The 23,230-nt window shown below is 36.5% G+C and overlaps 1 protein-coding gene and 2 long non-coding RNA genes across 4 annotated transcripts; all 3 read right to left on the reverse strand.

Annotated features, from left to right (window-relative positions):
• Positions 1–80: 80 nt before the first annotated feature.
• Positions 81–2,536, reverse strand: LOC130461709 (uncharacterized). The gene is made up of 5 exons (XM_056829889.1): positions 2,495–2,536; positions 2,043–2,309; positions 1,437–1,649; positions 1,262–1,354; positions 81–197 (listed from the first exon to the last, which is right to left on the reverse strand). Exons 1-5 carry the CDS (start codon positions 2,534–2,536, stop codon positions 81–83), a joined length of 732 nt encoding a protein of 243 aa, XP_056685867.1.
• Positions 2,537–6,848: 4,312 nt separating this feature from the next.
• On the reverse strand, positions 6,849–17,724 carry LOC130460927 (uncharacterized). The gene is made up of 4 exons (XR_008921153.1): positions 17,645–17,724; positions 13,453–13,624; positions 7,998–8,055; positions 6,849–6,994 (listed from the first exon to the last, which is right to left on the reverse strand). It is a non-coding gene; the product is annotated as an uncharacterized lncRNA (long non-coding RNA).
• A 1,926-nt stretch (positions 17,725–19,650) lies between these two features.
• LOC130461887 (uncharacterized) lies at positions 19,651–22,967 on the reverse strand. Of its 2 annotated transcripts, none has more exons than XR_008921848.1 (4): positions 22,830–22,967; positions 22,499–22,725; positions 20,950–21,216; positions 19,651–19,997 (listed from the first exon to the last, which is right to left on the reverse strand). It is a non-coding gene; the product is annotated as an uncharacterized lncRNA (long non-coding RNA). The 2 variants fall into 2 exon arrangements; XR_008921849.1 differs by having other exon boundaries at positions 20,945–21,216.
• Between the last annotated feature and the right edge of the window lie 263 nt (positions 22,968–23,230).

The following is a 23,230-nucleotide window of genomic DNA, read 5'->3' on the forward strand; positions in this document are numbered from 1 at the left end:
CTATTAACCAAAAATACTATGTACAAGTAAAGAAAAAAATAAATAGACTTCAAGAGACAAGATTGATTTATATAATTAGCTCAATGCAATGATACCACAAATTGATGAGGAAGTGTGCCCTCTTTAAAGCTTCCATCTTCTTTGGCGTAAACTGATTTGAAAAATGCCAATTCGCTAAACTCTCCTTTCTTCTCTTTCTGCAATTTCAGGAAAAAAATAAATTGAAAACTGAAATTTTGAAGTTCTTAAACCGACTATCACTATATTTGTTTAACACTTTGAGTTGTTATCGCCGTAGTAGGGTTGCTGGGTGCATTGCCACTTTGCAAGGGGTGACAGAGTCGGCAACAGAGGCAGTGACATCAGCAAGCTCTCTGCTAATTGTGTCGGGCTAAGGGGAATTCAGGAGTACGTTTCCTTGTAGATGCAGGGAAGATAATAAATAGAAGAAATATCAGCCAATAGTTGCTTTATACCTGTATTCAGTTTGTTTTGTTTCTGTAACAAGTGGCAAATATTAGTTCTAGTTATTAAGATATTAGGTAAATAAGTTTTTGCAAACTTGTTTGCAGGTACATCAACATTATTAGAAGTGAAGGACTTGAGATATCATAACCAGCACTTGATCCTGTTAAATCAGTGGTTCATCACCCTATTACTGCTCACAAGAAGAATAAAATACTGCCTTTGTTGTTTAAATTGAATAGTTTTTGCAGCTTCATGCACTGCAGATGGACTTCATTGCCTCTGCTTTCTGATGTTTTCTACTTTAAACTTGGAGTAGCCACGCACACCCGCTCCCATCCCCAGACCACCCTCCAGAATCATACTTCTTAGTTCCTGTTAAAAGTTGACTCTATTTGACAGTAATAGTGTCAGGTAACCCCGTTTCCTGATCCTAAAAGCTCTAAGTTCATGAGAATCTAGGACAACTATCTCCAAAACGTTTGAAGATTCACATAATGTATACTTCTGCAACATGGTTTATAACAGAAACGGAAAGTAGGAAGATTTTCCCAGCTGCTGCTTTCAATTCCATTTGCCCGCATAGCCAACTTTTCTACATTTCTCTACTTTAACATTAGAAAACTAAAGAATGTCCTTATGTGTGAGATTAGATATGCATATACGAGTAAATATTACTCTTATTTGTTTATGAATTTTAGACTTTTATATCACTCTTATTTGTTTATGAATTTTAGACTTAGCACCTATAGCAATTGAAATGCTACAAACCAAATAGCTAGGTTGAAAAGCATACCATATCAACTCTTCGATTAGCAAAGCTTGTAGCACCACTGTTGTGCTTATTGCCTTGTAAAGCTCGAGCATTTTTTCCCATTTCAGATTTTTCCTAGTTTCATGAAACCAATGTTAGCATATATAGGTGAAACAAATAAAACTTACTAAATTTAGGATATTTTGGGGTCACAAACCATGGCCTCTGGTAAAAGCCAATAATCTACCAATTCCGTCCAACTCCTAGTGGACACTCCATCAGGCACGTTGGCATAGTTCTCTTCTCGAGATTTATTCACTGGATCGAAAAAATCCTTCTTCAATTTGTATCGATGATTGTTCCATGGTTTGTCAATACGCATCACTAGTGCCTTGTTAACTAGAGGTCCATCAGGTAACACAAAATGTTTCTTCAAAAAAAAAAGGAAAAATTAAGTTACGCCACATTAGTAAACAGTAAAGTAGAAAGAGAAATTCAATACTCAAGCATGGATGATTATGGTGTAAACCAATGTTAACAAAATAATTTGCCTAGCTAGTTCTGATCAGATCAGATCAGACTGATCTGATCTGTCTGATCTGATCAGCACTGATCTGATCAGAACTAGCTAGGTGAACTTAGTGATTCTGCAGAAACTTAACCTGGGGTCGGAACCCCCATGACCAAATAAAAACCTGAAAAACGGGCAACTGATTGATGAACACAGATGGAAACAGAATAAATTTAAAGCTAATTACACAGTTAAACAAGCTAAAATAAAACTACAATTAACATAAGTGTTAAGAACAATAAATCCACATACCCGAATCATTGTAACAACATTAGTTTTTAACTGATTGTTCACAGCACGCCAACTTGGGACTCCCACTGGACAAAGTGAATCATTTTTTGCAATATCTCCAAGGAAGCTCACAAGGATCTTCCCACCTTTTTGAATAGGTTGGTTGAATTCATTGAGCTTGACAATGTATCTAAACCCCTTTGCATCATGCCAAACGTCTCGAGGCAGAACTGGTCCCTTTACCAGATGTCGTATTCCATCAGCATCTGTCACAGGAGCTAAATCAGACTAAAAAATCACCAAGGTCGACAATTTACAGTTTGCATATTTGATGTAGAGACATGTTTACCTATAGCCACTAGTAGAAAAAACATTTGTTGCAGCCCCCTTATTGAAGGGGGCATAGAGAAATACGCTTCAACAAACAATCGGTCAACGCGGGTCAAATATTATAAAGGATTGTTGAAGCGAACATTTTTGTTGTTCGCTTCAATAGCAATTGTTGAAGGGGGCATTAAATGTTCGCTTCAACAAATAATCCTCGCATATACTCCAATTTTAACTTCTCTCTCCTCCTCATTTCTTCGGTTAGCCTGAAAGATTAATTTCTCTCTCTTCTCTCCCCTCTCCTCTCTCCCGGTTCAAAACCCCTCAAACCATCCGCCCCTTTCCCTTTCCATGGAAGGTCTATATTCTCTCCCTCTCCCTCATTCTCTATAATTTCAAAGAAGTGTCTTCATAAACGCCCTCGATTTCGTTTTCTTTCTCTCTCCTCTTTCAACTTTTTTTCTTCGGGTTAGATCTAGATATTTCAAGCGAAAACGAGGGAGTGCATTTCAATCCACATCGGTCAAGCTGGTATCCAGGTCGAAAATTCTTGCTGGTAGCTTTACTGTCTCGAGCATGGTATTCAGGTATAACCTCTCTTCTTCTCTAAAGATCTATCGTTTCTGCTTTCTTTTTTCTTAATTTTATGCTGATATTGCGAAAAATTGATGTTATGGGTGTTGAATTCGTTCAGTTTGATCAGTTGATTGTTCATGATGAATATCGTTGCCCCATTTCTAAAGAAATTATGAAGGACCCTGTTATTTTATCTACTGGCCATGTTTGATTCCTATCTGGATTTTTCTTTAAATTTCATGGGTTTTTGTTTAACTTTTCTGGGTTTCGATTGAATTTTTCTGTTAATTTTGAATTATTGTTCTTGGGGAATAGAGATTGGTTATTTTATTTTAATTAATTTTCCGGATAATATCAATGTATGAATTTTTGTGGGTTCGTTTTCAATTTTTCGCTGGAGTGTCTGTTTGGCATTTTCTTGAACACTACATGAACTATTCGTGTTTGGTGAACTGAAATTTTCTATTAGGTTTTGTATTCTTAATTATGAGTATTGATTGTTTTTTTTTGTGAAGAATGCTTATATAAATTTGAGAACTTGTAAATAAAATTTGGTATTGTTAGCATGAATTCTTATTAGTGTGCCCTTGAATTGTGTTTTGCTACCTCATTGAACGCCTGTTTGTTTGAGTATTTCATTCTAGTATGAGAATTTCCTTGAGGTTATGCAGTTATCTAGAATTTTAGATCTAATACTGTTGTTATGTACTAGAGTCCATTCAATGTTTTTGGCTGTTGAGCTCATATATGTCGAATTGACAGTCCTTTTATCCTCTTTATTTCCTGTATAACGTTAATGAACTGGTTGAATTCTTTATAAGCCTTACTAAAGTAGTTGAATTTGATTGACACTTACTTATTACTTTTACTGGATGCTATTCTTATTGGTAATGTTGTGTGCACTACATGTAGATGTAGATATGTTGGTTATGATTTGTATTTGCTGCTTTCAACTGTCACCCATAAAGCAGATTGGTGCTTTTGTACCTGCTCTGTGTCGGAAGGTGACTAGATTAGAACAATCCTCAATGCCATTGTCCTCGTTAGATGAATCAACTCTCACGTAGAAGCCTGCTAGAAGGCACAACTATATATGAATATAATCAATCGTACTCAATACAATATTGTACATTGTACGGGTATGAGAAATTAGGTTTTCTATGTGTATGTGTAGCTTCTTTTTCAGTTCTAATTAATTGGACAGTACAAGGTAAATACAATTCTTTTGTCTCGGTGGCATATCTCTAGATGTATTTATAATGTAATAGTCTAGTTCTCCTTATATTAATCAAGCTTTAGATAAGGAAACAAAACTACCATCATAGAAAAATTATAAAATTGTATCAAAAATTGTTAAACACTAGTAGCAGGACATTGATGAGCAGTTACGCTAATTAGTTGCTGATAATTCCTAGATCCACTTAGGGCAGGGAGGGGTCAGTAATTAAATGTGCTTAGGTCTAGTTATAACTTAAGTAATATCTCAAAATCTGGCTTCCAAGCAAATAGTGTTTTTAATACAGATGCCTGCTTCAGGACATCAATAGTTTTATCTATTTGAACTATGTTGCCTTATAATCCTTTTATAGCTATTTAATTCATTATTCCTACTGGTTTTGCAGGAGGCATTGGATATCTATAAGAAACTCCCGCCCAAACATTACAATACTAGCTGGGTTCTTTCCCAGGTATAATCTAATTTCCTTATTTCATTCTGCCCTGCAGTATGAGCTATCTTTCTTTTTTGCTAAGAACATGGAAAATACTTTTTCTTTCCGTAATTTTTGACAATTCATCTGATGATAAGTGCTAAAGGTCTTATATGTTTGTACTCTTTGTAGTCTTGTAGAGGCGCTCTTTGTTTATCTTGTAATGTAAACCTAGTGGAGACTAGTTGGCGGATAGCCATTACTATTTACTCTAGCATTTAGAATGAAATTATCTGTTTCTAGTGGATCAGCATGTAATGGCATCATTTTAACTCTTTCAGACCACCTGGCAAAGCTTTGCGTTTTATTGTTATTGTTCACTAGATGATGTCTTGCTTTTTTTTTTTGCAGGTGTGTAATGGATGGTAGATTAATTAGTTGGAAGACAGGAAAGCATATGTCGTCAATTTGTTTAGTTTAGATTTGCTTACAGTACTTTGATTTATTTCACTTTGTAAGATAGTATTTTGTATAATGTAATAGTATACAAACTCATATCTCTTGTACTCCTTATTTGAATAATAATAACGAGACGTGTTTAGTATTTCTAGTTTTTTGCCTCCCAAAAATATTTTGTTCGCACTAATCAAGACCCAAATCATAAGAAATAAAAAGTAAATCATACAAAAATGCAATTTTCTAGCCATCTATTGAGGCGGGCAAAGGTTATGCAACGTCTCAATAGGGCCCTCATACAGGTCTGTTGAGGGGGGCATTTAAGAAGTGAGCCTCAACAGAGGAGGCTGTTGAGGCGGGCTTCTGTAAAGCCCCCCACAACAGGTCCTTATTTTTCGCTTATCTGTAGAGGTTGTTGAGGCGGGCTTTTGAAAGCCCCCCACAACAGATCACCTGTTGAGGCGAACAAAGCCCGCCTCAACAGATCACTGAGCTGTTGAAGCTACGTCTGTCGCAGCGGGCCTTGTTCGCCTCAATAAACCCAAAATGCCCCCCTCATCAGGTATTTTTTCCACTAGTGAGCTATAGCCTCCACCTTCTCATCAAACTCCCTCGATTCTGGCCAATTTGGAATAATGATTCGATGTCGAAGTGTTGGTTTCTTCACAGCAGTATCACTTCCTTCTCCTTGATCAAATTCATTTTCACTCTCAGAAGCCGATCCTTCAAATTCGTCCCAGTTGTAGTTTGGCATAACTTCACTCTCAACCTGATTGGATGGAGGAGATCACAGAGGTTGAATTGCATTCTCACTCACATGCATGTATGTTGGAGGCAACTGACCTTCTTGCTTCCCGGTTCTCTTTTTCATTGCCATGGTGTCTGGTGGTGTAGGAGATTGTGACATCACATGTTTTGTTGCTCCCAAAGGTAAAACAAATGCTCTTTTCTCTAAATGTGGTTTGACACTTGTAAAAGAAGATACCGGCTGTTGTGTAGCTTTTTGAGGTTGTTGTGTAGCTTTGTGAAGCTGATGGGTAGCTTTTTGAGGCTGATTGGTAGCTGTTTGAGGCTGTTGGGAAGCTTTGAAAGGCTGCAAAGAAGGCTGCAAGGTAGCTTTGAAAGGCTACAACACAGGCTGCATAGTAGGCTGGTGTGGATTCGGTGTTGACGCTTTTTGTGTTGCAATTTCAGTCAGATTGGGAAACGTAGGTCCTTTATACCATCTACTTTGTGTTGTTCCTGTAAGAGTGGGCGGAATTGGTTGTTGTAATGGGTTAGAGGATGGTTTTGTCTGGGTAAAGGATGGTTTTGATAATGCCTTCAGTTGTGGCTTTGAAACCATGGAAGTAGGCCGAGGCAAGGATGATTGTGGTGCAACCATGGTTTTTTTAGCAGCTACTGGTTGCTTAATGGGTTGTGATACCGTCCCAAATGTCTGTGACACTCCAAGTGTTGGAGGACTGAACGGTCCCCAGTTTTGGGTGGATGGATCAGAAGATTTTGGGGACTTGGATGCAGCAATGCTCGACCCTTCGTCAATAGCTACCAATGTTCTTTTAGTCCTGTAACTCATATTTTAGTTCCTGTTCAGAAAGTAAGAAACACAATCAGCCATGAATAAAAAGGTCATTAAACCAACTCAATTGCTACAAGAATGAATCACTAAATAGGATAATAGGTATTCACTCAAAGTGACAATCATACACGTTAAATCAGTTTAACATTTTCACATAAACAAGAATTACAATGAGCAGAAAACTCAGTAAATATAGAAGCAAAGTGCAAATCTGATTGAGAAAAAGAAATTCATCCTGGCTCTAATTGGTCGTTAGCTCACGAGTGATCTAGAGTCTAGAATATACAAGTCATAGACTCAAAAGTCTGAAACCTTCAAGGAACTTGAAAACTTTATATTGGAAGGCCTTTTGCTCCGTTCATCCCTTTATTAAGTTTCATTATAACCTGTCACATTACAAGCATAAGCACGAAACAAGATAGAGAAGGCAAACCAGAAACGAAACAACTAACGGAAACACACTGAAGATATTATCAGAAAGTGAAGATATTAGCACTATGGAAACAACCAACCTCCAGGTGGCTACCAAATCTCCCTGGAGGTCGAATTAGCAATATGGCCCCTACGAATGTGGATGCGAATGAGTGTGTAGCAGCTTGGTGGAATGAGGAGGGTGATGGATGGAATTTGGAGGGATTGATCTCACATCTTTGGGTGCACGAACAGGAAGCTATCAAGATAATGAGGGTAGCAAGAATTTTGTTTATCTCCCTTGAACTCAAATTATCCCTTTATTGGTTTTAACATGTATTTTGTTTCATGTTTCTGCAGAGATACTTGAAATTTGAAGAATCTGCAGGTGACCCTGCGCGTGTTCAGATTCTGTATGAACGTGCTATCACTGAGTTTCCTATATCTAGTGATTTGTGGACTAACTATGCACGCTATATAGAAAAGAAGCTCAAGGTACTTTCTCAATTTCTGATTTTAACTGTTTTGGTTGAGAAATCTGCTAGCTAGCTTATTGTCAGTTGCCAAAAAATAATTTTTTTCAGTTCTGATGGATCAAAGAGATGATCTCATAGCTGGCACACTTCCTTTTTTTTGGGTGTAGTTTAGACTAAAGTTATAAGCAATATTTTAGTTGCCCTACACTCATTTACTACACTTTTGCTCTACAGTTATGAGGGAAAGGGCAAGATGAACCTGCTACACCCTCCTTTTCTGAGATTCAGACTACAGTGAAAACTCTCAATTTTTATATTATCATGGCATCAGGCAAAAGCTAAAGAACAATCTAAAACAAGTCATCAAACAAATCAGGAAGCTGTGAACCAGCAAAACAACATCAAGCAACAACTGCATGTCTGACATGTATTAACAAAATGATTTGGCTACCTTATTAGTTATTCCCCATTCTGTTTTGAAAAGAAAGGAGGGGAACCATACCTGGAATAAAGATCTTTGCTGCTTGATTCAGAGAGCCTAAATCAGTAATATCCTGAGCCTGTAGTTTTAAGAAAATGATTATCAAGAGAGTTATACATTCCATAGGAGAGAAAACAGGCGATAAAAGGATCAATATTACAATATAAATGAGCTTAGAGAAGCTTGAAAAAAGCTAGCTATAATTATATAAAGTCGGTGGTCACATATGATTCTCAAAGTCAAAAGACATAGAAAGAGGATCCAATGGGTGATCCAGCAGCTTAGTATAGTAGTAAATGGCAGCGTTGAAGAGGTGGATGCACATTGTTAATTGTTAACATGAATGCAGAACACACACATCTAAGGGAGAATCAAGCCTGAATTGCAGAACTCGAAACAGACATAAACATAAATGAAGAAGTAAAGAGGTAACGTGTTGATACTGGTGTAATATTGGAAACTACTGGAGTGATGTTTACTGTTATAAACAATGAAATCTAGTGAATTGTTTTTAGCAATATTTTACATTGGAGTCATTTCATGACTAACTCACAGCATTTCACTAATCTTACAGATTCAAACCGGTTTGTCTGTGTGGTTCTCCTTAGATAGCCAGGCATGATATTTTGGAAACTCTGACAGATACGCTTTGTCAAAGGGGGTAAAACTTTCAGAACCAAGACAGATGCATACAAACAAGAATCAATCTTTTCCCAATAAACCTTATTGTTTAGTTATAATGGACCAACCCACCCCTGACACACATTTTCTTTTGTACCACAGGCGCAACAAAAAAAGGAAGAAAAGAAACCACAACACTGCAACAACAATGAACCAAATCAAATACAAAAGGGGGAAATCACAAAAAATAAAGATAAATTGCCCCCTTTTCACGGAATAACGGTATAAAAATATCTGTATCACCATCAAAGAAACTAGTAGTAGGGTACTTGGACATTAGTAGACAATAAAATAAGTGAGTATAGATTAAGTATATAACTCATTATTCAACCAGATTAAACAATATGACTCACAACGTCATGAACAAAAACAAATCCAAAACAAAACAATAAAAAATAAGCATGATCAATTGGTCCCACCCTCTTCCTCTACTGGTAAAGAATCCCCTAAATCAAACACATCTCTAGGCTTGTTCTTAACAACATGCAACCATCCCTTTTGTATCTCATCTTCTATGTAAAAAACTTTTTTTGCTTGAGATGAGAATACAAATGGATCATCTTGCAACAATCGTCCAGAATGCATCAATTTAGAGAAATTGACACATACTCCGCCATTTGGATATGCTTTTACACCCCTATGAATGTCTACCCAATCACAACGAAACAATACAACTTTGTAATCTCCGTAATAATCTAATTCATAGATATCTTTCACTTTTCCATAGTAGGCATCTCCATCCGCTTCGACCATAATTCCAGAATTTTGTGTCAAAAGACGAGAATCGCGATCCGTGGAAAGGAATTTGTATCCATTGATTATGTATCCTTTTAATTTTCTACCATAAGAATGCAAACCACCCGCCAAAGCTTTTCTTAGTTTCCCATCTTCGGTGGTTGCATCTATGTAATGTACCTACGATGATACATCATTAAATCAAATACATTTTTTTTAAAATAAGTATGTATTCACATTAAAAGAACTTAAGTAACCTTATTTTGCAGCCACCCTCCAAATTCATTGATGATCCAGTTACTTTCATCACTCTCCGTGACAGGAATTTGTATGTTCATTTGACGTTTCTCGGTTAAAAATTCACTTCATGGAAGAAGAACAAAAATAAAAATCATCTATTATAACAATTGATAATTCAAAAGAAAACCAACATAATACTTACTCCAGATCCCCTTTTATCTCATCAGAGTGAAGCAAAATGTAGCGATGAGCTTGTTTTAAGCTTTTGTCATCAAGGTGAATGCTGACCTCCTTCCCAATAACTCGACCACCGGAATTAAACAAGTAATCATTGGGATTTGGAATGTCATCATCCATCCTTTTAGGTATGTTGAAGATGGTCTTAACACCTTGAAGATATCTCGAACAAAACCTAATTGTCTCCTCTAAAAGGAAGCCTTCTGCAATAGATCCTTCAGGTTGGGCTTTATTGGTTACATGTGATTTCAAATGGGACAAGTACCTTTCAAATAAAACATTTGTACTTAATATATGATAAATGTGAAATATTAAATAAAAAGAATATAATTTAGACGTGTAAGATATTAACCTTTCAATGGGATACATCCATCTGTATTGCACTGGTCCACCAAGTTTAACCTCCACTACTAAGTGAATCAACAAATGGACCATGATTATGAAAAATGAAGGCAGAAACTCCTTCTCCAACTCACAAAGAGTTAAAATAATTTCATTTTGAAGACCATCTAAATCATCTGGATCAATAGTAGTAGAGCACAACTTCTTGAAAAAGGAAGACAATCTAGCCAACAAGTCAATTACTTTTGTAGCTTTAGAGGCCCTTAAGGCAACGGGAAGGATATCCTGCATTAGAACATGGTTGTCAATGCTTTTGAGGTTAATCAACTTCCTTTTCTTCATATTCACACAACTAGAAAGGTTGGATCCATATCCATCAGGAACTTTAATTTTCTGCAAAACATTTAGGAACCTCTCCTTCTCCTCCGTAGACATAGAATAGGAAGCCGGAGGCATGCATTCACCTCCGTTAGGATTAGTACTCAGCCAAAGGTGAGACTTTATTCTCCATGCTTCAAGGGCTTCTCGATCATTCCTACTATCTCTACTCTTATCCATACTAAGAAGAGTTCCCAAAATATTCTCAGACACGTTTTTCTCAATGTGCATCACATCTAAATTATGCCTTAGAAGATTATGCTCCCAATACACCAAATCAAAGAATATGCTTCTCTTGGTACCAAAGTCACTTTCATCTTGGACATCATCGTCATCATCGTGTCCTCTTTGCCTCTTTTTCGGTGGTGCCTTCGACTTTCCGTAAACATGATTCACCTTTTCTTGCTGCCTCAATATATCAGTGCCGCTAGGACGAGATGGGGCTTTACCCCACTCATTAGTTCCAAACTTCTCACAAAACTTGTCACCTTGACATCGATATGGGTGATCTGCAGGTAACCATTTTCTATAGCTACAATAGCAAATCTTGCTCCCAAATCTATCAGAAGGCGTGGAATCTAAGCATATAGGACATGCATTGTAACCTTTTGTGCTCAAACCAGAGAGCATTGCATAGCCGGGAAAGTTATTAATAGTCCAAAGCAAAGCCGCACGCAAATTAAATTTCTCTCCGGCAAAAGCATCAAAAGCTTCAACCCCTGTCCACAGCAATTTCAATTCATGAACTAATGGCTGCAGATACACGTCAATATCATTTCCGGGACTTGATTTTCCAGGAATAAGCGTGGACAGAATGAAAGAAGACGGTTTCATACATAACCATGGTGGAAGATTATAAGGAATCAACATCACTGGCCACGTACTATAAGTGGTGTTCATTAAACGGTAAGGATTAAAACCATCACTCGCAAGACCTAATCGAACACTACGAGGGTCTAATGCAAAATCACTGTGACGCTCATCAAATTCCTTCCATGCTAAGCCATCTGAAGGATGCCTTAAAATCTTCTTATCATCTTCACCCAATCGCTCTGTATCATGCCATCTCATATCTTCTGCTGTTTCTGATGACATGTAGATTCTTTTTAGTCTCGGTATAAGAGGGAAATATCGCATTACCTTAGCTGGAACACCTTTCTTACAAGTATCCGTACCTTGATCACTTACAACGTTGCCCCTATCCTTAGTTTTCTTCCACCTCGATGTACCACAAACATGACACTTGTCTTTCTTTAAAAATTCACCCCAATACAACATGCAATTATTCGGACAAGCATCAATCTTTTCATACCCAAGGCCCAAGTGTTTTATCATTTTCTTACTGTAATAATAAGAAGAGGGAAAATCAAGTATTTGAGGAAATGCATCTAGAATTAGCTTCAACAACATATTGAATGATTCTATGGACCAGTGATTCATACACTTCAAGTGAAACAAGTGTAACAGAAAAGATATCTTTGAAAAATTGATACACCCCTCGTATAATTTCTCCTCAGAAGCTTCAAGCAACTTCTTATATGTCACATCTTCTTCTATTGTAGAATAATCATATTCTACATCTGTGTCATAGGCCACGGGCTCCTCAATCCATTCATCATCCTCTCGTGCTTCTAAATTTGGGCAATTGGGAGGCATATTAACACTAAATGCTGATCTTAATAGCCCTCCCATATTATCTCGACCTACAAACCCACTTTGGTTATCAAGGGATCCTTCACTAGTAATCCCTCCATCACTCTCAAACATACGCTGAAACGTATCCCCTTTACCATGAAAAATCCAATCCTTATATGGCTTATAAAATCCCTTAAACAAAATATGCCTCTCCACTTCATTTACGGAGAACCATTTCTCTACCTTACAGTTCTTACATGGACATCTAATTTTTCCTTCGACTAGATCTTGCTTGGCAAACTCAATAAATTCCATACAACCGTCGATATATTCACGATGACCAGTGGGTAGATCGATCCAACTTTTATCCATATCTATACGAAATTAGTTGAGTAATTAGTAATATACGTCGGTCGCAGAATAGGAAATTTTTATATGTACTTATTAAAATATTATGATCATTCTTAGAACCTTGATATATCACACGAGATTAATTTAAGTCACATAACACCTCCGTACACAACTCTTCTTAATTCATACCATAACTTATGGTTTTTTGTTTAATCATTCTTCCTTAGTGACTAATATTTGTGATCTATCTTCATCTTCTAAAAGTTATTACCCTCTATCACTTTCATATTATATTTTCTTTTTGCGTACAAGATCATACTTTCAACTTCACATGAATTTGCTAGGAAAATAAAGCATGTGATTTTAGCGCACAAGGTGATACTTTCAACTTCACACGAAGACAACAATATAAATCCATTTTTTAAAAAGAGTAAGAGTACCTTAAGTAACGTGGCATCACATAATCATAATTTATGGTAAAATTTCTTGGATTAAATGTAATTAAGCTAAGCAAAATTATGCAGTGGGGATAATGTAATTAGACAAACAATACCAACACAAAATGCCAAAGCTAACAAAAATACCTACTTACAAATTTGAAGCTATTATATCAAAACATTTGAAATTAAATCAACAAGAATACAATAGAAAGATCCAACTTTTGCATGATTGACGTAAGTTATGATAGCACAATAAACGTCGGTATATGCTCATGGTATATATATTGGACATCGAGGAAATGTAAAGCCACGGAAATTATATTCTAACACTTAACAAACCTAACTTGCAGAGTTGTAGCCCACCCTTGTCCATACAAAATTAGGGAAATAACAATTGTCCAATAAAAAACCTAAAAGGGACTTTATAGTATACATACCTCTAGTATCAAAGAGCAGATGCAACGCACGAACCGATGCACGAACCTACGAACAACGCTAAAGAATCGCAGGAAACCTTGAACCGGTGTAGCAACGCACGAACTGATGCACGAACCTACGAACAACGCTAAAGAATCACAGGAAACCTTGAACCGGTGTGGTCGGCGAAACCTGATAATGTTGATAAATTATGGTCAAAATATAAGGACAACAACATTATCAGGAATTTAAAATCTAAAAAATATAGGAGATGAAGTTATCAACTTAAACAGAAAACACTATAAACATATCAATTCATGACCATGAATGCTCCATGAAAATGAACAAATGTAGGGAAGCAATGTGCTAAGCGCAGGTCAAAGAAGGGAGTTTTTTCTACATGGAAAGTAAAAGCAAATATTATCTGCAATCTACTCTGCGATAAGGGGATCAAGCAATTGAGTTTACGAAAGTCGTTATTGTGGGGCGACAAAAATACCAGAGGAGAGAGAAAGGAGATAGTGGTGAACGTAGAGGGACAAGAGAATAAGTGAACTGATCAGAAGTGAACTGATCAGAAGTGAACTGATCAGAAGTGAACTGATCAGAAGTGAACTGATCAGAAGTGAACTGATCAGGATTGATCAGTAAGGACTGTTCAGAACTGATCTGATCAGGACTGATCTGGACTGATCTGATCAGGATTGATCTGATCAGGACTGATCTATTTTCTATGTCGTCTGAGAGTGCAAGTGTCACAGTCCATAGAAAGCTAGCTATTCCATTTATTACTCAAAAGTGATCACCATACTCCGTATTAAGCAGCCATATTATCTCATATTCAAGGAAGTTGACAGAACACAACACATAATTAAAGAGACTCCCAAAAGTTTTATAATAATATTAATCCTACCTTGTTATGTCTAATCTAAATATTAGTCATTATAGATTACTCTTCTATTATGACTCATCAATTCCACGATCAATTATTTATAACTTGTACACCGTAGCAATCAGTATGTATTACTCCATTTCTTAAGCTCTTAGCTAGTGTTTGTTTAAATAATGAAATAAGAATAGTAATCACAATTTTGGATCAGATTCTATTAATTTGTTAAGAATAGAGTTATTCAAATAGAACGATAATCTCATGATTGAGCTTGAACTGATTTAGTGAAACACTCCTATCCGGTGCAATTGCATAACCTCTAAAACTTTTTCTGTTAATGTTTCCCATTTTTTCCCGGTTATGCGCAACACATGATGTATATAGTTAAGGTTCAATAGTTATATTAGCAACACCAACATAAATTGGGATATTTTCCAATTCCAATTACATTATTTATGTGTGGGATAAAGTAATTAAACCTAAACAACACCAACACAAATCAGGAGAAGAAGTGAACTGATCAGAAGTGAACTGATCAGAACTGATCAGGATGGATCAGTAAGGACTGATCAGGACTGATTTGATCAGGAATGATCCGATCAGGACTGATCTGATCAGGATTGATCAGAGCAGGAATGATCCGATCAGGACTGATCTGATCAGGATTGATCAGAGCAGGACTGATCTATTTTCTATGTCGTAAATAGCCTAGGACTGATCTATTGTCATGTAATGCATGATCTATTTTCTAAAATCAATAGAGATAAAAAGTTCAGGTATGTAATCAAAAATACTCTAAATAGCTCTATAGAGAAGCACCAAAAAAAGCTAGGTAACGACTCTTTACCATAAACCCTTACTCGCAAGATCAAAATAATTCAACAGAAGAATACAATGTCGTTCTTACTAACAATAGAACCTAAAGTGTAGCCAAACCATCCATCTCAAAAATTTGCTACTGTTACTTTTTACTCGATACATGTTGAAACTAACTGTTATGTTATTATCAAAGCTCGTAGTCATAAAAACCATTTATGCATGCTGCAGTTTATTGGGGCAAAGATGGGGGCCTCAGGACTACAAATACAAACAGAAAGTGGCCTAATTAGCATCCCTAGTAATATCTGATGTGTTGTTGTGGAATATCTTCCTAGAGGTGCCCTAAAGAAATACCTCATTGATAATCGAAGGAAGAAGCTAGCTTTTAAGGTTGTCCACCAGTTGGCGCTTGATCTTTCTAGAGTGACAAATAATTTTGCAAACTCAGATAAATAATACCGGATGATAAGCTATAGTTCAAAGCTACTCTCAACGTGGCATGATAAACTCAGATAAACAATAAGCTAGTGCGGATAAGATAATATTTGGTTAGCTATGACAGTTCAAAACCGGATGATAGAAACTTAGAAATGGTTATCTGAGTTTATCATCCCAGCTATGACAGTTCAAAAATCAAAACCGGATGTTCTATCCCTTAACTCAGTTAAGCTATAGTTCAAAGCTACTCTCACTTCTCTGTGTTTTGAACTACATATATTCAGATTAGGGTGCTTACTGCATAGGTTTATTCCTTACTCCATACAACTGGTAGTCAAACCTATATTTGGTGCCAACTAAAGCAGGGAAAGGCAAAGAAATTTATAATAAAGACAAGCAAAGTGCTGATAAGATAAGATCTTTAACACTGCGATACACTGCCACTACCTAATACTACAGTTATGACATATAGAAAGCATGCAGTAGCTTAACATAACGATGACAGACAGACAATGAGCTTATCAGTCACCTAATACTAAGTTCTGCTTTGTAAAGCTCAGTTATGTTTTGTGCAAAGTTTGTTCAGTTCTTTTCTACTTACAGTCAGTCCATCGGTCACACATTTCACATAATCAGTCACAGAAAACAGTGTAGCCTCAAAAGAAGTTATAGATAACAGTAGAAAATGCTAAGTGAAAGGGTTCAAATAATTAGTATAAGTTCTATAGCGACAAATAATTTTGCAAACTCATCCAACCTAATATGTTGTGTTTTCAACAGGTTGAGCTATCTCCATTCTGAGAAGATTGTTCATAGAGATGTAAAGACAGAGAACATGGTACTAGATAAAACTAGGACTCTGAAAATAGCAGATTTCGATGTAGCCCGTGTTGAGGCGTCAAATCCTAGTGACATGACTGGAGAGACAGGAACACTTGGTTATATGGCCCCCGAGGTAAGTCTGTCACACTTACCTCTTTTCATTTTTAACGAGGATTGAGTTATGGGATGCAACTGAACAGTTAGCTCCAATTCCTTCCCCTAGTTTTTAGTTTTCTACGAGTTATGTTTGCCTAAATGGTGGCGTAGCTCAATGATTAAGCTGAAAAATCTCATTCTAGTACTATAAATTGCTTGGAAGTTGTATCACCGTCTTCAAAAGGGAAAGAATGGACTGGAATATCCATATGTATGGATTGCTTGTTTGGTTTCACTGCTATGTTAACTTACCCCTACGGCCCTACTAGAACAAAAAAGAAAACAACTCTTCTAAAGTAACATGAGGAGCTGTTGGAAACTATGAGTAGAGTAAATATGTAATAAAATTTACCATGCTACTATCATTTCCAGAGAGTGGCTTTTACTTTAGCATCTTGTTGTCAATGTATTTCGGAGTGTGGTTGATTTAACAAAGGAAAATACAAACTTTTATAAAGGCGGTCTTACGCAAAAGACCGTCTTGGTGTCATATAGGTTACGTAAGCTCAACATATATATATATAGATTAATCATAACAACTCTGAGTTTTAAAGCTAGTAAGCTCAATATATATACAGAATAATCAACAAGATGGCAACCACTACGGCATCTGGATACTAATCATCAGGAAAGCTGTCATATAGAACTAATATAGAAGTGCCATATTAATTAGCCTCTGTTTCTATTACTACTTTTAACTATTACTACTTTTAACAAGTATGTGATTCATTAAATCATAGAAACACTAATGAAGAAATCAAAGAAGAGAAAAGGCCTCTCTAAGGTCACAACATGCACATTTGATGCACCAAGTTTCTCACTAAAGACAACCTAAACTAACCAAGTACAGCTAGGTGTCTTAAAGATTGACAACAGATTTTTCATACTAAGTACCAGATATCTTGGTCAGAGATTATCACCTAAATCTCACTAAATGTCTGTGTGTCTTTATACAAAGCATTGCCATGTATCCAAATTTCAAAGATTCTAGGCCAACTAAAAGTTGCAAATTTAAAACTATGGAATCACAAAAGTACAAAGTAATTCAAGAAAGATACCGCAGAAAATTAGAAATAGATAGACAATACCTACAGTAGTAACAACACGGAAGAAGAAGTTAGACGTTCACCACTTTCCAACTATCGTCCAAATTACCAACTATCTGCAATTGAAAACTAAAATAAATGAAATAGCAAACACTCTATAAGCGGTATATAAAAAATCACAGAAACTAAGAAGACCCATTCTAGTTTTTTTCTTGAATTAAGGATGCAATATAACATGGAAAACTTAAAGGCATATGATTGACATTAGAAATTGACATGAAAAAACGTGAATTAACAATATATGACGGAAATTAAAATAGTGAATCAAACCTAAACATTGTTATATGATAAAAATCAAATAGTGAAGGCGTGAAGCAGACCAAAAATACCTGGCGAATATATCCGGCAACACCGAGGATGAAGCAGCAATTAAGAAACCAGAGTATGCTTGAATTTCTCCAATTAAAAACCAGAGAGAGCAACGAATTTATCTTGAATTTGTTGGGCGAATTGTGAATTCAATAATTGGGATTTTTCATGAATTTATAGGATGAGGAGTGAGATAGCTTATACTGGGAGATTTGACTTTGCTAACGTAAAGGTTGAAGATGGAATTCAAGGAATTCGTTAATGGCCGGTGCTAAAGGCGAGGAGGAGAGAGACGAATTCATCGGAAATCTGACGAGGGTGGTTAGTTTTGTAACGCAGCAAGGTATGTCGGTCGGAGGAGGTTGAGAGAAACGTGGGAGGTGAGTTGAGAGTTAGGCGGGATTCTGCGAAAAAAGCAGAGAGTTAGGCGGGATTTTTTGCCCAAAAATTCAGTTGCTTTGCTGCCTCACAAACACGTGCAACACACATGTCTTTTTTTGGTAAATATCGACGCTTTAGAACGTCGAAATATTTTGCGGCTCTCTAAAGCATCGCAATTTACAAATTAATATTCGCGCCCCAACTTCCTTGCGACTCTTTGTTAGACCGTCACAATGATTCCGTCTCAATATGTACCTCTTTTTTGTAGTGTCAATAAGTAACACCTCGTTGAGCGTAAAACTATTACTAGATTGATGTAATGGTTATCCAAGTAAGTGTTATTTTGGCATGGCACCTTTTAACTCAATTTTAAAGTTTGGAACTTAAGGCTCTTACTATGTTGGTTAGATTTTAAGTGAACTAAAATCCTTAATCATGCAACATAATCAAGCTTCAATCTCATGCATATTGAAGACATATTTAAAAGCAATAAATAACTTAAAGCATGCATAAGATAAATGTGATCTAGTATGGCCCGACTTCATCTTGAAGCTTCAACTTCAAAGTCCGTCTTGAAAATGGTTGGAAACTTCGTCTTGAATTTCACCGTGGGAGGCGCCATTTTCTTCAAACAAGATCAGCTATAATTAAACTAATTACAACTATTTGATGGTACGCAGACCATATTTAAATTGAAAAACAAATTTTGGTGCATTAGACCAATTACATTCAAATTAATGGTACGCATACCATATTTTCTATCCTATTTGGGCCATACTACACCAGTGGAAAAACAGTCATTTGTGTCGGTCATTTAAGCTCATTTGCGTCGCACATTGGTGCAACGCAACTGGCTGCGACGCAAATGAAAAAAGTCATTTGCGTCGCACATTTGGGCGACGTAAATAAGAGTCATTTGCGTCGCACTTTAGCTAATCTGCGACGCAAATGACGTTTTTTTTAACATATTGAAAAGTCATTTGTGTCGCAGATTAGCTAAAGTGCGACACAAATGACTTTTTAATATGTTAAAAAAAACGTCATTTGTGTCGCAGATTAGCTAAAGTGCGACACAAATGACTTTTCATCATGTTAAAAAAAAGTCATTTGCGTCACAGTTTTAGCTAATCTGCGACGCAAATGACTTTTGGATATTCTAAAAAAAATGAGCTGCTGATTTTATTTAATCCATAGATTAAATAAAATAAGCAGCTTTCGGTACTAGTATATTCAGAGCATAAAAATAAAAGTAAACTAGGTGAAAATTTCGACAATATTTCCTTTGTAATTTGACCCTCCCCAATACCGGGAATATTATAATTCATTAATATATACCTGTCAAAAAGTTTACAACCTAATAAAAGGCAAATTCACCATAGATCAACCAACAAGTTGATAACCTAACTACACTTTAAACATAAGTGTAAATATTACAATAAACTAGCTAAATATCGACATTGCTCATAAAGTAATCAGCCCAAATATCTTTAAAGAGAAATTATTAACAAACTTGGTAACAATTACTAATTTGGAACAACAATCTTGCTCTTGATAAGAAACTGAGAATTGTCACCTTTGATCTTCAAACCATAGCAGAAAACGCCACAGCAGACGAACTCTCTTTTGTCAAAATTGTTTATGCAACCTGCTTTACCATATCAGAATAACCTAATGTTAGAAACACGTCTACAATTCCACATTAACACTCAAGCATCTATACTTCTTCAATATCAGATGAGACAAAACTTTGCTTTATGGGGCTATCTTTTAGGGACGGAGGGAGTACAAAGTATAATTTTTCTCTAAACTTCAAGCTACTATTCTAAAAGTTCTCCATTGAGTGAAAAGAATACTATAGAACAAAGAAGGAAATAAATACCGCTGATTGTATTCACTAATCAGTATCAGAGTATCTTCATGATAATTTAGGCTCCATGGACACTAACATCCCGAATTTTAGGCTCCATGGACACTAATATCAACGATTATGATTGAGTGAGCACAGCCAAGGGCGGAGCTACTGGGGCGGATAGGGGTAAACGCCCCCACAAGAGCATGAAAACCCTCTATATAATATTCAGTGCATAAAGAGTCATTAAACAAACTTTGTCCCCAACTCCCCATTGGTCCAGCGATTTGTGGAAGTTTTGTGCTTGAGATGTTCACATCACTTTATTTCATCTAGTTTTCCTTTTTTATGCATTTTGTTTTTTTTTTTACTCCACATCTTTAGAACACTTTTAAATTTTGTTGTTCTATCTTTTATCTTAAAACTTTTTTAAAAAATTGCCTAAAATCCATGTGTAACACATTCTTTTTGTAAAAAGTGTGTAATTACTATAACAAATATCAGATTTAGACTTTGTGTATTTATATACCGTACAAAATTAATATAATACTCCCCCACCCCACCCCCACCCCCCCCCCCTAAAATAACTAATTTCTGGCTCAGCCATTGAGCACAACTCGGAAAATCAGAAAGGGCCTCATGTATCATAGATGTAGAATGCCTACTGCCTAGTAAGGTTTACTTAATAACATTGAAAGAAAGTTAACCTAGCCATCTTGATAAAATAATAACTTCGTACTTACTTTACCTTGCTGTTATCAGAAGAATGTTCCTCAGCAGAAAATTCTGAGGATGATACTTATACCAGAAATTTCCAATCAAGCGGTTGACCCCAGAGGCAATAAGGCCAATTCAACATCGTCATCTTCATGATCTGATAATCTTCTGGGTTTGAGAGGTCGGCGAATAAACCATAAGAAGCGACTTAGTGGATCCTGCAGTCCTTCCATCTCATAGTGTCCAAATCGCCAATCTTGGTCAGCGTAAGGGTGCCATACAGGTTCATCAAGACCCCCTTTTAGAAATAAAAATAAGGAAATTAATGGCCAATATATAATGGGATATAAGGGGGGGGGGGACTATCTCAATAGGAACACAATGCAGAGAGAAAATATATTTACTTGTGCATGATAAACCCATCCTATCATCAAATATATTTTCTAAACACGAAACACAAAGCATTATCTAAGATTGAAATTCCATTCAAATGGGTAAACAATAATCTCCATAACAATTTTGTGACATGGCCCCCACTATCTTAGTAAATACGTAGTAGGTCCTTTCATTTAGAACAACAATTGATGGCCAATATGCAATGGGATGTAAGAAGAGAAAAAACTATCTCAACAGAAACACCATGCAGAGAGTAGCAACTTACCACACAGACAAACTTCAATACGAGATTTTTGGTAATGTCATTGCATCATAAGCCATTATCTTGGGCAAACCAAAGAGTGTTTCTAATAATATCCACCACATCTATTTCTATCCTAGGAGGCTAGGACAATGGCCTTAAACACCATCACAGTAAGACAAAAGCATTGTTATCAGGCTATACACTGTATATATTTAACCTACCAGTTTATCATAAACTTATCATGAACTAGACCAAAAGATTTGGGTATAACGAACCTTGTTCTCTTTGCCACAGAAACAAAAAATCTTAAGACTACAGAAGTTATAATCCTTATAGGAACACTCATATAACCAAGAGACCAATATAAAGTGAAGCATCAAATCAAAACCCAAAAACACCGAACTATCAACCTAATGTCTCTAAAATTAGATAAGTAAACATAATCTCACCATTTGAGAAAAGGGTTCCCAAAACAGAAGTTGTCACCAGTAAACAAAGCTTTTACAACTCCATCGTAACACCTCTGTAAATGGATGGCAGACGATTATTAAAGAAATAACATAAATTGGATGTCTGGTATCTCATATCTCATAAGGTTGGACCTCAACTCAAAATAACCCCTAGAAAAATCAATTTTTCCACAGAAACAGGAACACCAATCAAACTTCCACCATGTTTACATAAATCAAGCTATTTAGTCTTAAGAACGAAAATGGAGACACAATCGTCAACCATTGATCATTAATCCAGTTCAATTTCCATTCAAAGTCAAGTTCAATCACAATAAAACAGAATCAAGAACATTAATTTCAAAGCTGAAGAAAAAATGAGCAAACTCAATAGAATTCAATCGAAAATCCAAAATTACATAAACTGAAGTTCAAAACCCTAACTAAATGAAGAATGAAGGAGACAGATGGAAGCATTACAAAATTCTCACCTCCGACTAACCGTCCCGCCTCCTTCCTCGATCCACCTCGCCGCCGTCAATCTAGTTTCTCCAGAAACCTCCGCCGTCAAGCTTCCCTTTCCAAGGATTTCAAAATAGATGCTTCGATTGCGACAGTAGCAAGGGTGCGACACCGGCGGTTTCAATGACGCTTCCACCTCCGACACCCTCCTCCACCTCTTCTACGGCCCCGATTCTCCCTCTTCCATTGTCGAAACCTATGATTTATCATAAAGAATTGAAGAATCAAAAACTTAAACAAAAGTGAAAGTTCTAAAACCTAAAAGAATTGAAGAAAGGAGGAAAGAGATGGAAGACTTACCTCATTTACAAACCAAATTTTTGTGCAAGAACCTTGCCGGAGGAAAATTTGAGCGGCGAGGTTGAGGAGAGAGAGGCAGAAACTGGATCGGTTTTGAGGAGAGAGGAAGAAGCAGGCAGTTTAGGAGAGAGAGAGTGTTTGAGGAGAGAGGTAGAATTAGGAGAGGGTGTGTTTGAGGAGAGAGGTAGAAACCCATTGACACGTCCGAATTTTTTTTACCTCATTTGCGTCACAGAATTACTAATCTGCGACGCCTCTAAAGAGTCATCTGCGTCGCAGATTAGTAATTCTGTGACGCAAATGAGGTAATATTTTGCGTCGCATCATTACTAATCTGCGACGCAAATGACTCTGAGATTAGTAATTCCGCGACGCAAATGACTAATTTTAATGCTTAAAAC

The sequence above is a fragment of the Spinacia oleracea genome, chromosome 5 (assembly GCF_020520425.1).
Source record: "Spinacia oleracea cultivar Varoflay chromosome 5, BTI_SOV_V1, whole genome shotgun sequence".
Lineage (NCBI taxonomy): Eukaryota > Viridiplantae > Streptophyta > Magnoliopsida > Caryophyllales > Amaranthaceae > Spinacia > Spinacia oleracea.